Source organism: Pygocentrus nattereri, chromosome 26 (genome assembly GCF_015220715.1).
Source record: "Pygocentrus nattereri isolate fPygNat1 chromosome 26, fPygNat1.pri, whole genome shotgun sequence".
NCBI classification, from domain to species: Eukaryota; Metazoa; Chordata; class Actinopteri; order Characiformes; family Serrasalmidae; genus Pygocentrus; species Pygocentrus nattereri.
In genome coordinates, this window is record NC_051236.1 from 17941032 (window position 1) to 17958690 (window position 17659).

A 17659-nucleotide genomic window follows, 5' to 3' on the forward strand; every position below is an offset into this window, starting at 1 on the left:
AACTGCATTCACTCAATACATGTTCCCAAATGTTGACACAAAAAGCTCAGTTTCTGAGGTAAACCTTTATTTAATCCTACCCACTGCCACATCCACAGGATTCTCAAATACACGGACATTTAATTAGCTCTACATAAATACAATCATCAGTAAATTTGACCACATTCATAAATAATGCTTATATTTCCTATTTCAGTAGTTTTTCTCACAGAAAGATACATCTTTCTACAGGTATACATTCTACTTTACTCGATGGACTGCAAGCATACAAGTTACTGTATACTGTGCTAACTGAATTGAAGCGTATTCAGCTCAGCCTCAGTTCAGTGGGTTTCTGAAGCTTTTCCCTGCAAAGCGAGCCTTATCGCCAAGTTCCTCCTCAATTCTGCATAGAAAGAAGGAAAGGCATAATTAGTTTCACATTATTCTCATTGTCTGGTGTCATTGTCTAAAAAGATACACAAGATGAAGTATAATAATAATAATTGCTGCCTAGTTTTGGTCCAAAATAACAGAGCGAGAGAGTGCACTGCTTGATACTGACTAAAATCAAATGACTGAAAATAGTTTTAAGACTATGTACATTTCACATGCAACATTTTATCATGTAACTGATCACAAAGGAACTGTTTGTCAAGTGAAGATTTGTTGTGGGCTTTAAGTTAAGGCTCCCAGGATTTGCTTAACCCGCAGAAGCGGAAGATAATGGATAGATGGATGGATGGATGGATGGATGGATGGAAATAAAGAAGCTCAGATGTCTTCAGAATTGAGCTTGTGAACTATGTGGAAACTCATGGACAAATAGATATCATTCTAGTCATCTATTGGCTTACAAATCAGGCAAATGTACCCAAAATAATGTGGATATGGTTTAACAGGTTATATCTACATGCTTTATGTTTACAAAGTGTTTGTGGTAATATGATAAGTATAGACACCTGAGGATCTGGTTGTATTTGGCCAGGCGCTCAGAACGGCAGGGTGCTCCTGTTTTGATCTGTAGAAGGCAAAAAAAAAAAAAAAAAAGTCAAAAACTGTCATTGTGCATATTAATCAAGCTGGCTGATTGTCTCTGTAATTCCGCAAGCTTCATTAGTTTGGTAACAAATACTGTTGCCACATTACCTTGCAAACTGTGTCACAACTCAGCAAATCTTGCAAAATGGCTCTTGCACCCACTTGACAGTTTAACTGAGTTTATGTAAAGGTTACAACACTTCATACCTGTCCAGTGCACAGGCCCACCACCAAATCAGCAATGAAGGTGTCCTCTGTCTCTCCTGAACGATGGCTGACCATCACACCCCAGCCACTGGACTGGGCCATCTTACAGCTAAGAGAAAAGTATATATCAGAGTCAACACTTTACAGCATTATTTAAATTCTCACATGCCTTTTTGGAATATTTCATAGAAAATGATAAAATGCTCATTCACATAAATAATGTACTGCCACACATCATCTGAAATTCTGTTTCTATGTACTGTAAAGTGTGTCAGCACACTATTAAGAGGTACTTATTCAAATACAAATGATTATGTAATATGTACATTTTGTATGATTGTTATGTTTCTACATAAAATGATGCAACTGTTTGCAATATATTCAATTTATTCAGATTCTGTGCCCAGTTACAGATGGCAGGTTACACAATCCGTCTTTCACAACCTTTTTATCATTACCAAGTCCAGCCATAAAAATTCTAATGATGCTTAATTACTTTAATTTAAAAATCATGTTTGGTAATAATCAGACCATTTTAACTTGCCAGTTATACCCAGGCTGGTACAGTTATAAATGTTCCAAAGTAATTTAGTGATCTTGCATAATACAGATTTACTTCTTGTTCTGTTTTGAATAAATCATACAACATATATATAAACTGCTCAAAAAAATAAAGGGAACACTCAAATAACACATCCTAGATCTGAATGAATGAAATATTCTCATTGAATACTTTGTTCTGTACAAAGTTGAATGTGCTGACAACAAAATCCCACAAAAATCATCAATGTAAATCAAATGTGTTAACCAATGGAGGCCTGGATTTGGAGTCACACACAAAATTAAAGTGGAAAAACACACTACAGGCTGATCCAACTTTGATGTAATGTCTTAAAACAAGTCAAATGAGGCTCAGTATTGTGTGTGGCCTCCACGTGCCTGTATGACCTCCCTACAACACCTGGGCATGCTCCTGATGAGATGGCATAAGGTCTCCTGAGGGATCTCCTCCCAGACCTGGACTAAAGCATCCGCCAACTCCTGGACAGTCTGTGGTGCAACGTGGCGTTGGTGGATGGAGCGAGACATGATGTCCCAGATGTGCTCAATCGGATTCAGGTCTAGGGAACGGGCGTGCCAGTCCATAGCTTCAATGCCTTCATCTTGCAGGAACTGCTGACACACCCCAGCCACATGAGGTCTAGCATTGTCCTGCATTAGGAGGAAACTAGGGTCAACCGCACCAGCATATGGTCTCACAAGGGGTCTGAGGATCTCATCTCGGTACCTAATGGCAGTCAGGCTACCTCTGGCGAGCACATGGAGGGCTGTGCGGCCCTCCAAAGAAACGCCACCCCACACCATTACTGACCCACTGCCAAACCGGTCATGCTGAAGGATGTTGCAGGCAGCAGATCGCTCTCCATGGCATCTCCAGACTCTGTCACGTCTGTCACATGTGCTCAGTGTGAACCTGCTTTCATCTGTGAAGAGCACAGGGCGCCAGTGGTGAATTTACCAATCTTGGTGTTCTCTGGCAAATGCGAAGCGTCCTGCACGGTGTTGGGCTGTGAGCACAACCCCCATCTGTGGACGTCGGGCCCTCATACCATCCTCATGGAGTCAGTTTCTAAGTCGGTTTGTGCAGACACATGCACATTTGTGGCCTGCTGGAGGTCATTTTGCAGGACTCTGGCAGTGCTCCTCCTGTTCCTACTTGCACAAAGGTAGCGGTCCTGCTGCTGGGTTGTTGCCCTCCTACGGCCTCCTCCACGTCTCCTGGTGTACTGGCCTGTCTCCTGGTAGCGCCTCCAGCCTCTGGACACTATGCTGACAGACACAGCAAACCTTCTTGCCACAACTCGCATTGATGTGCCATCCTGGATGACCTGCACTACCTGAGCCACTTGTGTGGATTGTAGAGTCCGTCTCATGCTACCTCAAGTGTGAAAGCACCACCAACATTCAAAAGTGACCAAAACATCAGCCAGAAAGCAGAAAGGTACTGAGAAGTGGTCTGTTGTCCCCACCTGCAGAACCACTCCTTTATTGAGTGTGTCTTGCTAATTGCCAGTAATATCCACCTGTTGTCTATTCCATTTGCACAACAGCATGTGAAATTGATTGTCAATCAGTGTTGCTTCCTAAGTGGACAGTTTGATTTAGCTGATTTACTTGATTTACAGTTTACTTGGAGTTATATTGTGTTGTTTAAGTGTTCCCTTTGTTTTTTGAGCAGTGTATATATATAAAATTGATGCCTATTCTTCCTGCAACTGCTAAACCTAAAAATTATAATGATTTATATTATAATGATGGTCTTTGGACTCACGCCTGCAAAGACTCGGTTACAGAGCCAATCTGGTTCACTTTGAGCAACAGACAGTTGCAGGCCTTCTCCTCCACTGCTTTGGAAATGCGTGTAGGGTTGGTAACTGTCAGGTCATCTCCCACTACTTGAATGTCAGTACTGCCAGTAAAATTAGTCCAGGCCTGCCAGTCATCCTGGTCAAACGGGTCCTCGATGGACACCACTTGGCAAATGGAAAAAAAAGACAAAGTTTAAAGGGCCTACATCATACATTTTTCTTGTACTAAACACTCCCTATAGCTTCAGCGTGAATGGATAGAGCAAAACTGTAGCAGGCTGAATAGGTGGACATACATATATGTGTTGGTTTTTGTGAGATCACAAAAACAATGAATTCAAAACAGCTGTTTTATTGCTTAGTTTCCACTAATGGCCACTGTATGGAGTGAAGAGTGAATGGAAGATTTTTTCACACATTTTTTCATACTATATCACCCCCTATTATTTGCAAAAAGAAAATGACTTTTTCATGATATCGGTCCCTTGAACAAATTAAAGCTAAAAATAGAGTGATAAATTGATTGAAATTTAACATCTATTTTTTTAGCATGAGCAAAATCAACAACTCTGAGCTAAAGATTTAGAACAGCAAGAACAGTAGTAGCAAGAGTAGCTGTCACAGCTTGAAATTTCTGACTGAACCTGATGGGATAGGATTAACAGGATTAGTTGTGTTGGGTTCTTACGAATTTTTTCAAATATTTTGCTGATCTTTTTTTTTTTTTTACATCTTTTAATTTTGTTTATTGATGATCTAATTAAAGCTGTCCCTGTCACTCATTATCAAGAAACTGAACAGATATTATGATTAGGAATGTGGAGCTTTATTCAGCCTTCAGTAAGGTTCAAAGATATCTGTTGGCCTACAGACAAGATTAAAAACTTGTGGAAAGAATTTCTCAGAATATATGGGTTTGGATCAAACTTTCAGGCCTGATCAAAGCACTAGTACCTGGATATTCCTGCACAAAGCTTTTGTAAAGATCCCCAAGCTCATCAGAGCTGATGTAACGGCTTTGGTCATCAGGTGACTTGAAGTCCAGATCATATTTTCCATCACGATAGAATTCTGATGCTGCCACGTCCATGCCAATCACAATCTCTTCTGTGTATCCTGCTTTACTGATGGCACTCTTCAGAAGCTCCAGCGCTTTGGCACACAGAGATATTGCAGTTAGCTTTCATCAGCTTTAATTTAGCATTATACACAGTGCTGCAATAGCACTTTTTGTGATTACGTCTACTACCTTCTTTATTCTCCAGGATGTTTGGGGCAAATCCACCCTCATCTCCCACATTGGTGGCATCTTTGCCATACTTCTCTTTAATGACGTTCTTCAGGTTGTGGTATACCTCAGCACCAATGCGCATGGCCTCCTTAAAGCTACTGGCTCCCACTGGCAGGATCATGAACTCCTGCATGGCCAGCTTATTACCCGCATGGGAGCCACCGTTTATCACATTAAACGCCTTGAGGAACACAGCAGGTCAGGAAACATTTAGGAACTGCAGCTGTAAATATTTCACAATATTCACATGTATTACCTGATATGAATTAGCAAATATGTTACCAATATTTTTGGTATCTGCCTCAAGATTTGATCACCACTTACATTTTACAATTATCTCCAGATCCATACACCATTCTGGATACATCTAAAAGTTCTCCATTTTATTTACAGCTTCCTGCTAATTATTTAAAACCCGTAAAGTTGCACAGGACAAACATATTAGAATCAGTTTATGTGCAACTAAACAGGTTTTATTTTATTGAAAACACTGATTTCAATTTCTGGAACATTAGCATGCATATCTGAACAATTAAAAAACTGTTTTGTTTTAGAGTCAACAGTGTATCAGATTTCTCTCCTCACCGGAACTGGCAGGATGACCTCTGGATTTCCTGCAAGGTCAGCAATATGGCGATACAGTGGAACACCTTTCTCTGCAGCTCCTGCCTTGCAAACAGCCAGGGACACACCCAGGATGGCATTAGCGCCAAATTTAGCTGAGATGGGAAAGAGAAGGACATGCAGACAGATATGACTGAAGATTTAAAAGAAGAACTCCTACACCCCTTGGTTATTCTTGTAGTAGCTCATCTGAGATCAGTACCAACTGTTTTAAACATTTTAAATGTTCATATGTGTCACACTAATTTTAGATAAAACACCTGTAGAGCAAACCAAGCACTGTGTGACTTTCTGTGTAACTTCATGCACAGCTTACATTTGTTATCTGTTCCATCCAGTTCTAGCATGAACTGGTCAATCGTCTCTTGTTCAACTACAGAGAATCCCTAGAAAAGAGCAAAAGAATAAAAAATAATATGCAAAAGTCAGTGACCACCTTTCATGCTTTTAATTTCTAGTCAAAATAGCCATTAAACTCAAGTTAATATTTTTTTTCAGGAGATATGTCTGAGGAGATATAAGGTAATCCAATTACATAAAGATGGAGAAAATCAAAGGAAAAAAGTGAAAACATACAGTACATTCAGTACAATAAACACTCAAAAATCATTAGAAGGTGGGACTCCCACCAACCAGACAAGACCTAGTAGACCACCAAAACTGTCATCATCAGATAAACTATAATTAAAGCTTTCATCTCTGAGGGATAAGGAAAAACAAGCTCTACTCTTGCTTCAGTTCTGAAGCAATTCACAGGTATTTCTGACCATCCTCCCACTGTGATGCGGTGGGTCTCAAAATGTAGCCGTCAAAAAGCTGTTACTGAGTAAAGGAAGTAGAAAAAAAAAGAAAGTTTGCAACTCAAACAAAGAAGCTGCTGATAATTTCAGAAAAATGGACTGACCACATCAGAAACCAGACTTCACTTCAACATCACTGAATGTATGAAAATGCAACCAACTTCTAAGACTAAACTTTGGAGAGTGTAAAAATCTGACTTGTGGATTTCTTTTAAAAACTGAAAGCAAGTTTCCTGAAAAGAATGGAAGCTGTAATAAAGACATAGAAACAATTACATACATTTTATAAATGTATAATTTATAAGTAAATAATGTAAATGTTTCCTGCTTTTTCTCCTCATGCAAAAAAAAACAAAAACTTGCACTTAATCTTTAACAAATAAATGACATCAAATAAATGAGGGATTATATCTGACCTTTGCACAATCCTGTAACTAACAACAAAGATGAGCAAATTCTTTTTTGGTGGGAAATAAAAAAAAATCACCTACCTGAGCAATCAGTTCTGGTGCAATTGTTTGATTGACATGCTCAACAGCCTTTGAGACACCTAGAGTGCATAGATAAACAAAGCACTAAACAGAGCATTGGATGATACAGAGGGGGGAAAGAAAAAAGTTGCAGTTGCAGAAATTATGCAAGATTATTTATATATATATATATATTAACTACAAAAGTGTGCTCATAGCCATAGAAAGTCTGGGTATATAAAGAGCTTATAGAAAGGTCTAGGTGTCTAGATGTAAACTGGATGAATGCAGTCATAAGCACATGCCAGTATCAACCCTCTTCACTTGCATGCACTTAGTGATCACACATTAAGAGCTAATTTAATTGGCCTTGGAGGATTCACTCTACTCCACCTCATTCCATCTGATTCCTTAAAGATGATTAATTAAATACAACACCCCAAGTACCAGTATAATCCACCATCAATCATCCCATGTCTATCTCTGTCAGTTGCAGCTCAAGTAAAGGCTAGATGCTCAACCAGCATTTCAGATCAGTAGGCATGCAGTGAATAGTGTGGTGTAATTGATCATCCTTAAACAAAACGCAGATTTTGCTTTTCATTCACCATGCTGAAATTCCATGAACTCTCATTACAGTTACCTGGTAACAAAAAGCTGGTCCCAATAAATAATCAGTATATCTAATGAGCCTCTATTTCCAGTCTAATAAACAAAAAATGAAAAAAAACCTGCATTGGGAAACAAAACAAACACAGCATAAAATATTTACATGTTCCACATACATACAGTACATAACTGGGGCTGGGTAAAAACGGTATTAAAACTGTTTAAAGAGTTAAGATTGTTCCATTAACAGAGCTTATCATGATTTACACTACACAATGAAGAAATCTTTATGTCAACAGAATCTTCACTAACCACAAATATACCACTGTGGTGAGAAATGTGAGATCTACCAAAGAGCAACTTCGCAGGAAAAGCCTTATGTCTTATCCATCAATGGTTTACGGCATTTACTGCTTATTTTAATAAAGTTTAAATGCCAAATTTTTGGTAATAGTTTTATCAATAACATGCAATTCAGTTTCTCAGACAGAAATAAAATCATGTATAGCATCATGATATAAAATCATATAATTTAAAATCCCAAAGTCTAACCTATTATAACACCACTGATAACCCTAATTTTATTATCAGCACCATTAACTTTCAGAATATTTTGTTATTTATTACAGCAAATGTGCCTGTGTGCTCTTACACACCTTTGCCCAAGTAGCGTGACTTATCATTGTCCCTCAGTTCCAAAGCTTCATAAATGCCAGTGGATGCTCCACTAGGAACGGCAGCTCGAAACAGGCCTGTAAAAAGCAGAGTTCAGATCAGTAAAAAAGGAGACCAATATAAAATACATTGTAACAGACAAAATTTTAATGAAAGACAAATTTTAATACATTAACATCAACACCGCTCTGAACAATTCAATACTCTTGTAAAGACGGACAATCACCTTTTTCTGTGTAAAGGTCCACTTCTACTGTGGGGTTTCCTCTGGAGTCAAAAATTTCACGAGCATGGATCTTCAAGATGGACATGTTGCTGAAAAAGAACACCAATGGAGTAGATTAAAACATTATATACGATATAAGATTAACAATACAAGTTTGTATAAATGTCTACTTACTTTAAAACCACAAAAAAATACATTTTGTCACACTGAATTCTGAGCCAGCTGTAATGTTGAATGTTCAATTAACTTTTCCACTGACAATGACAATTACATAATCTGTAGCTTTGCTATTGATACTATCGGCTACTTGTACCGAGGACACAAAAAAAGCAAATTAAGCCTGCAATCATAGCCCACTTTAAGCCTTGTCTGAGTTGGTAAACTAATAACTAGCCAGAGGCATTTAAGGCCTAGCCAATTCTGTGACTGGCAAATGAGCACATGCTCTTTACAGTACACTGTAAAAGTCAGTATGGATATACAACTCATGTTAAAATCTCTTCACTCATATTAAAAGGTCTAACTTTCATCAAAACATTTAATCCACCCTCTTTATGTATGACCCTTTTCCCAAAAAAGGTGAAACATGTAAAATGTAAATTAAAAACAGAATGCAGTCATGTGCAAATGATTTAAACCCTATATTGAAAATAGTACAAAAACAACAAGTCAAGACAAAACATCAAGTTTTGAAACTGAGAAATATTATTGTTTTTTGAAAACTATATGCCCATTTTGAATTTGATATCAGCAACCTTTCAGAAAAGTTGGGACAGGGGAATGTTCACCACTGTGTTTCATCACCTCTGCTTTTAACAACATTGTAAGCGTTTGAGAACTGAGGAGACCAACTGTTGTAGTTTAGAAGGTGAAATGTTTTCCCATTCTTGTTTGAAAACGGAGCCGTTCAACTGTTCAACCATTCGGGGTCTTCTCTGACGCATTTTTCTTTCCATTATGAACCAAATGTCTTCATTGGGTGACAACTCTGGACGGCAGGCATACTTTTCATTTTATCACCCATATTCTTTTACTACAGGGCCATGCTGTTGTAACATGTGCAGAATGTGGTTTGGCATTGTCTTGTTGATACAAGGACATCCTTGAAAAAGATGTCATCTAGATGGCAGCATGTGTTCTTCCAAAACCTGTATTTATTGTTCAGCATTAATGGTGCCTACACGTGCAAGTCACCCTTGCCATGTGCAGCATGGACCACAGCAGACGCTGTTCCAAAATGTGTCTCTTCTTTAGCCTGAAGGACGCAGCATACATTGCTTCCAGAAAGAATTTCAAATTTTGATTTGTCGGATCACAGGACACTTTTCCACTTTGCCTCAGTCCATCTGCAATGCTGCCTATATATGGTTTCCTCTTTGAATGGTGGAGTTTTAACTTGCATTGGTGGAAGTGGCGACAAACTGTGTTCACAGGCATTGGTTTTTGGAAATGTTCCTGAGCCCATACAGTGCTTTCCACTGCAGAAGCATGACTGTTTTCAATGCAGTGCTGCCCAAGAGCCCAAAGATCACAGTCAGCCAGTATTGGTTTTCAGCCTTGTCCCTTGCGTACTGAGATTTTTCCAGATTCTCTGAATCTGGTAATGACATTAGGTGATGAAATACCCAAGCTCTTTGCTATTTTATGTTGAGATACATTATTTGCCCTCAAAATCTTTCACAGAATGGTGAACCCCTCCCTATATTTACTTCTGAAAGACTCGATCTGAGCGCCTCTGGGAGGCTCTTTTTGTACCCTATCATGTTACTGGCACATCATTACATCCTGTTTTTATTCATATTTTGCACAGCACCCTGACTTTTTTGGAAACAAACCCTGTGCATTTACAGGTCATTGTTTAAGAAGGGCTTTAGCTCAGCCTGTACATTTGTCAGCTTGGTGTAATCCTCTAACCTGTCAGATACACATGTTCTCTTCCTACATTGAATGGAAACAGTAAGTATTTGAACTTTAGAAACAAACCTATCTCTTATGACTGAGAAACATATAGAGATTTATTTTTTCTGTATATGTGCTTTATATCTTTTTAGTATCCTTTGGTGTCATAAAAGAAGAAAACTGGACAAAATAGTCCAATCAAAACAAGCTGTCAGGTTTGTAAGACATTCTTTTAGGAAAAGTTGCCAGTACTCAGAAATAACTCATTAGCTTTATTAATAATTGTTATAACTTAATAATAATTAATAGTTAATAGCTTAATAAATGACACCTAGTATTTAACACGACTGTTTTTGGAAAATATCATGAATTTGAATGTTAGCAATATCAACAATATCATTTTCAAACACAGACCTGCCTCTTCTCTGCTTTGGTACCTGCAGGCAACGCTTAGGCCTAAGCACTAATTCGATTAAGCTCTGTCACTCACGGGTCTTTACACTCACACACCCACTCACACACTCCCTCACCCTCTCACACTCTCCCTCCCCTCTTCCAAAAGGAGTCTGGAGCACAGCACATCTGACTCATGCAACAAACAGCTGGACACAGTCTTAGTCCATGAAGGCTAATCATTCAATGGATTTGTCTTACTCGCGGTCCGGTCGCACTCTATGACTAAATCTCTTCTGTCAGACATGGTGGCGTTTAATCCTCTGGACAGGCGAACAAATTTCGGTCGCACGAGATATTAATGTCAACGACGGACAAGGAAATTAGACCGAGAGATAATTGATCCATAGAGCCTCAGTTTGAAAATAAATATATCCATAAAGCCCCAGTTTGGAAATAAAACTAACCACAGAGGCTCAGTGCGGAAACAGCACAGCCTGGAAATAAACCGGTCTAAACTGATCCACAGAGGACGGGAGGACGTTTTCACGTGACAGACCCGTTTCAGTGACACTGAATGACTAAAACGGCCCCCGTGTGCTTAAATGCTGTTACTTTACTAACGAAGTAAACGAGGCACATCACATAATCCATTACCTGGCCTTAATAACACAGCCAGGGATGCAGATGGGCAGACTGACCGTTACCTTGCCAACCCGGCTAAACGCAGTGTGGAGAAAACGCCACCTCGCTTCAACACAGATGAAGCTAAACAATCATTTCATATGCCGGTTCTTCCAATGATAAAAATAAATAACAATATATCATGTAACAGTTGTTACCTTAGTGAAATAAAGGCTGCCAGTCAGAGCTGAAGGACACCAGAGCGGCTGATCTGATCCCAGGGGTGTGTCGTACACTGTTTTCTTCGAGAGCTCAGCAGCACTCAGAGCTGAACACAGCGCAGCGCCACCTGCTGTTAGATTTGTGGATTGGACACAGTCGGAGTCTTAGTTAGCTTAGCATAAGCGATAGTTAGGGCAAAAATAGGGCACATTTACCGCTGTTCCCTTTGCACCAAATATAGTCGAGCAGCTAACACACGCTGCAGGGGTTCAGTCCCAAAGTGGCATCTGGCATCAAGAAGTGGCAACTCCGCCGCCCGGAAATGGCACGTACTGGCATGTTTAGTGTGCAAACTCTCTAAGCTAGTTAATTTTGCACTGGAGCTGCGAGGCTCGTGCTGCAAAGTAATATAAACATATATCTCATCTATTAGCATTAAACTGCATGCCTAAACTATCATACTTGCCTTAGACGGTGTGTAGTTGTTAAATCATGTCATTCAGACTGGCTTGTGTGGTTTCTGACACCATGTTGCACCCTGGTATATGTAAAAAGTGGCAAAATAATCGTTTTTATGTACAAATAAACAAAAAACAGGCTTCAAATGGCTTCTACAGCAGAAAGCGATTGGTTGGCATTTTTCTAGCTCATCAGGGGGAACTCTCAGAAAAATGTCCAGTAAAATAATTCTTGACCGACAAAAACATTCTGAAGCTCTGAACGTTACACTCCGTAAGGTGGTGGAACTTTTAGGTTTTCTATGTTGAAAAACTGGAAAAGCAAATACATAAACACAACAGAATGTTTTAAAGAGGTACTTTTAAAATATATTATTTCTAGTTAGCAGAAATGACAATCAGCTGTATTGTGGCATCTGCTGCATGTTCCATGTTTCAGGAGGAGCTCAGGGGGCGTGGTATGCAAAGCTGTGCCTGCACGAGCCTCCTCGCTCCGCGAAGAAGGCGTTTCTTGTTGTCGTCGTTAGTATTACTATTTGTTAGTTTAATATTAGTGTGTGTGTGTTGCCTGGGTTTGATTGTGTTCGGCTGCGGGTGTAGTTAGTAGCTTGTGTGTCTACCATAGATAGAAAATATTCTTGCTGTGTTTCACAGGCCTCCTTTCTTAGTTCATTAAAAGAGCATTATGCCTGGGCAGAAAACCCAGGCCTCTTTTTTTATTGCGGACCTCACAATGGTGTCAGAAGTGGAATAGCACTTCCAAGCAGCAAAGATTTGAGTGGTGCATCAGCAAATAAAGGTGAAAACGAGCGAGACTGTTGGAAGGGAGTAATGATTGTTGAGTACTGACTACAGCTGGACGGCAACGGTCCTCATGATACATCTTTGCCTGGCCCTTTAGGGGAAAGTACTTCAGGTGCTTGTGGACCTGCCAGTGGGGTAACATGATCATCTAGTGACGGTAAACATGGCTCTTCAGTGGTGGGTCAGGCAGGTGCCAGCAGTCAGGCTGGAAGCTACTCCCTGACAGAAGGAGATTAAAGGGAGAGCGGATAAGTGTTCTGGCAGCGAAACTGAGTATGATGGTTCGGCAGGCATATCATACCCAGAGTTAAAGAAGGCTGTGCAGGAGAATCTGGCATTAGGATACTGGAAGGAGCTGAGATGGCATGTGCACCACACCACACCAGTCAGCCTTCAAGCAGCCATTGCTGGGACAGAGAAGGCAGAACTCATCCTCAGTGCACAAAAACTCCAGCAAGCAACACACTACGCAGCAGAGGAATCCTGAGCAGGAGCGGGCGTGCAGACTTTGAGTCGAGTACTGCATAGACAGGAAACGGCTCACTGCGTTCATTGACACTGGCTCATCGGTGTCGCTGCTATGTCCAGGTGTGCTCCATTAAACTGAGAATGGCACACTAGACAACTGGGAAATGATGACCATCCAGCCCAAGTCTGTCACTGGCAGTTAAGTCAACATGAGAAGGAGGAGGTGGCTCCCAGTTGCAGACAGGGGTGGTCTATGGACGCAAAGAAACCGCAGTGGGGGCAACATGCCCCTGAGCATCTCAGAGACTTTGTTTGGACTGTGTGGGCTGCCAGGACTGCTAAACCTTTAGGGGGCCATGTGGTGTCTGCCACATGCTGTGGGAGAGGTTGAATGAAACATGATTTTGACACATGCACTGGCTTGTGTAGAGCTAAATTTATTATACAATTTATTATACACTGCACACATCAGCAACTAAATAACACAACTAGTTGTGTGCAGCATTAGGCTATATGATGATATTTTCATCTCTGAACTCAATCTTTTTATGTATTAAATATGATTAAAAAAAACTTCCATGTTATTTTAACTTAACTATATTTAATTCACTACAGAGAAAAAGATTGTTTATAATGACTTATTATGTTATCTAATAAATCCATTCTGACATTGAAAGTGTCTGTATTTTTAGCTAAGAGAGTCAGCTTTCGTTTGTTACCAGCTGTGATGTCCTAATGTATGGTGCCTGGGATATACGGCAGCGAGTGAAACCTATGCCAACCAACCTTGCTTTTCTCTACTGTTTTTACCTGCAACATATATATTTTAGAACAACATATATTTTTAGAAGAGTACGTCAGTTTCAGAAAAGTGTGTAATCAGTAAGGCATGCAGTTTGCACAATACTAAATCATTGACTTTAAGCTTCTATTATTTATTAGCTTCATTAGTCTTGTAGCTCAAAGAGCAAAACTAAAGAAGCAATTTAGTCTCTGAGACTGATTCAATACATTCAGGCTAATCTAAATGCCATAGCAAAAGTATATAGTTAGAAGACCGACTGATGCAGTAATTTATTTCACCCCAAACAAATCTACCAACAATGGATAGCATCCAGCAGATTTTACTCGATTCCTTAGGAACCAGAAAAGCAACAGTAAGATTCAGTGAGCAGTGGGGTTCATGGAAGTATGAGACATATTGATGACCCACTATACTGGTGGAATGGTATGCCGAGGCCCAGGGCTAGGCAGGTGTGTCAAGCCCAGTCCACACATTGGAATCCAGGTGAAGGTTAGATGAACTATGGACTTGACCCAGAATTCCATAAAACATGCTCGGATGCCTCAAGGGAAGCTTCTATAAAACCTGTGGATGCAGTATATCCAGTATGTGCCGCAGGGGTATACAAATGTGTTAACAGTATCATCACATATGCACCATGAGTCATATGGCATCGCTGTCAGTAAACCTCATAAGGAACATCATGAAAAATGACTGATGTTATCAGATGCTCTATGTTGTGGGTTGCAATGACCTTAACACAGAAGCTGTTGTACAGTTACAGTCATATGCAAAGGTTTGGGCACGTCTGGTCAAAGTAGGAATTGTTGCAGTAAAATTAAGCTCACATGCTCTACAGCGAACACATTTTAATGCACAATTTCTATTTATTTGTGGAATTTAATATACTGGAAAAAATGAAGAGAAAAAATTCAGCCTGTGCAAAAGAAATGTCACATTTGCAGATAAATGGTATATTTTTACGTAAAGGATGTGTTAACTCATTGTTCATTTAGAAAATCAACAGAACATATCATCCGACCACCACAATTCAAACGTTTGCATTCATCTGTACACTGATCTATGGTGAATTAAGCTAAAATACCATTTTCCACTGGTAGACATAAATACATAATCTCTGATTTTGCTATAGACTATGGCCAGGACAGAATAACAAATTATGCCTTCAGTGATAGGCCACACTCTGATATCTAGCCAGAGGCATGCAAGGCCTTGCCAGAAAAACATACGGGCTGTTCTGTTTATGAACTAAACAGTTGCTTTAACATTTATTTAACCATTTCAGTTAATTGAGAATGAAATCTCTCCATATGTGTCCACTCATATGGTTTACCTGTATTAAATACATTTTTATTTTGCAATTTTGGGAGTATATGGCTGTATAAGGCTGGCATACCCATTAACTTTGGCCAATTAACATAAATAATTCAGATTTGTTTCTCACGTTGTGTTTTATTGGAAATTTATAGAAACATTAGAACAAAACTGATATTGTCACATATGAAAGATACGTGAGATATTATCACTCATGTAAAATAAAAGCGAAAACTCACCAAAACTGAAAGTGTTATGAAACCATCATATTGTTGTAAGGAAGGAAAACCATCGAGACATGAAGATGCATTAAGCAAGATAGATTTGCTCCCCCATCTCACAATTTCTCACTCTCTGTTGATTGTGTATTTAACAGTGAGAGGCTGTTTGAGAGTTTGGTTGGATAACTTTCAAATTAGGTACATTTCTTATTTTGTTTAAAGTAATTCATATTACTGCCAGGGGAATATATTACAGTAAACAACATCAATACTGGAGGAACTGTTGTTGTTGCTAATGTTTAATATTTGAAATGTAAATATTCAGAAAAAACTGTCATTGGGGTGGTACCCTCAACTCACTGGGGTGGTACCTCTCAAGGGCACATCTTCAATACCTTTAGTTAGTAAATATAAGTAACTGTACTGTATTCTGGTGTAATTATTAGTTTATTAAGATGCACTGACTGCATGAAACTGCATTTTAAACTCTACACACTCTGTCTTGACTCAGACTACAGTTTTAAAAAGAGTTATGAAAATATGTAAAAAATGAAGTGTACCTCTAAAACTCATTTAAAGTACACAATTGGTACTTAACAACATTGTTGCACCTTTGAAAGACCATTTATATTGTTTGTACAGTTTAGTGCCATTTATGTCTGATATTATGCTATATGGGTATCAATGAACACCTTTTGAAAGTTATGAATATATGGGTTACTTTATCTAGAGGTTGACACCTATGTGTATCTGACATACACACACAGGGAACAAAACTGTAAAATAGTGATTTGCCACACAGCCTTATTATGTTCAGGATCACCAGTTATTTTTTCCTGATAGCCACTCATTGCCTATACGCATTTTCACCACAGATCTCACACACATTATTCCATACTCCTACCCAGAGGAGAAAGTGATGAAACAAACTAAGGGACAAAGGAGTGTTTGTGAGCAAGAGAGCCCTGACAACTCCTTAAGATCAGTAATCCCTCAGGTTACATCTCCCCATGGACTCCCTCTCACCCTCACACTCTCTCTCTCTCTCTCTGCACGAGTAGGTTGAGTGGTGGTGGAGGTGGAGGCAGTTGCTTGTTTTGTTGTTGCTGTATTGCATGAGCTCTCTGGAGGCTGCTTTGATAGCCAGCTGATCCCAGTGTCCCACCTCTCTCCTGCCACAGAAAACAGCATCAGGGAGCTCATTAGCAGGCCGCAGGAGCAGAAGAAAGGAGAACAGCCAACTGTCACCTGGGTTACAACCCTGAATTGTGTCCCAGGGTAAACCCAGACGTTCCATCCAATTTGTAAACACATAGAATTCTTAGTTAAACATATGAACAGAACTAAAGCTGGGCAATATGACAAAAATGCAACATACATGTAGTAATATCTTCATGATAGACAATCCATATCATAACAATTAGTTTTAAAATAAAAAAACATGAAAAGTTATATGAAAAAGCTAATATTCAATTGGCTCCTTATTATTATGCTGTTTTAAATAAACACCAGTGGTTGTTGATGTTTACATGTTCTCTATAGTTGGTCTAAATCTCTGTTTTTTATGAAGGATCCATTTGGGCAGTATTGAAAAAAGGTAAATACTGAAGATATCTGCGATGTACTAAGGAAAGTGTATTGTGACAAATTTTATTGTGATAATTACATATTGTATATACTTTTGTAATTAACAGTCAATAGTGATGATATCAGTGTATTCTGTGTGGTATTGTCATTCCTGTGAATATCATATATGTAGGCCTAATCTCTGCACATATGTATAAAAAAATAAAAAGTTGAGCAGTTGCCTGTAGAGCAGTATGGGCAAAGATACAGGCTGGAGAGGAAGACGGTATCATAAGGATCTTTTATACAAGGTATTAATGTATTCTGATTAGTGAATGATGTGTAAACATGTTGACTCGTTATAGTAATATTGAGAACAGATGGGAACACACGCACACACACACCCACACACACCCACACACACGCGCACTATCTATTCCACTTATCCTTCTGGGTTGTGGGGTTGTTAGAGCCTATCCCAGTAGTCATTGGTTAGAAGGCAGGAAACACCCTGCACAAATCGCCAGTCCATCGCAGCAGATGGGAACAAGGAAATATTATTTCTTATGTCAGCTGTCATGGTTAGACTAGCCA

At 39.3% G+C, this 17659-nt stretch overlaps 1 protein-coding gene across 1 annotated transcript; it reads right to left on the reverse strand.

Annotated features, from left to right (window-relative positions):
* Window positions 1-46: 46 nt before the first annotated feature.
* eno1b (enolase 1b, (alpha)) lies at window positions 47-11556 on the reverse strand. Its single transcript, XM_017719499.2, has 12 exons — window positions 11426-11556; window positions 8292-8380; window positions 8047-8142; window positions 6803-6861; window positions 5828-5897; window positions 5473-5606; window positions 4846-5068; window positions 4551-4748; window positions 3560-3761; window positions 1228-1336; window positions 942-1000; window positions 47-385 (listed from the first exon to the last, which is right to left on the reverse strand). The coding sequence occupies exons 2-12, from the start codon at window positions 8374-8376 to the stop codon at window positions 319-321; spliced, it is 1302 nt and encodes a 433-aa protein (XP_017574988.1). The 5' UTR covers window positions 8377-8380; window positions 11426-11556; the 3' UTR covers window positions 47-318.
* Between the last annotated feature and the right edge of the window lie 6103 nt (window positions 11557-17659).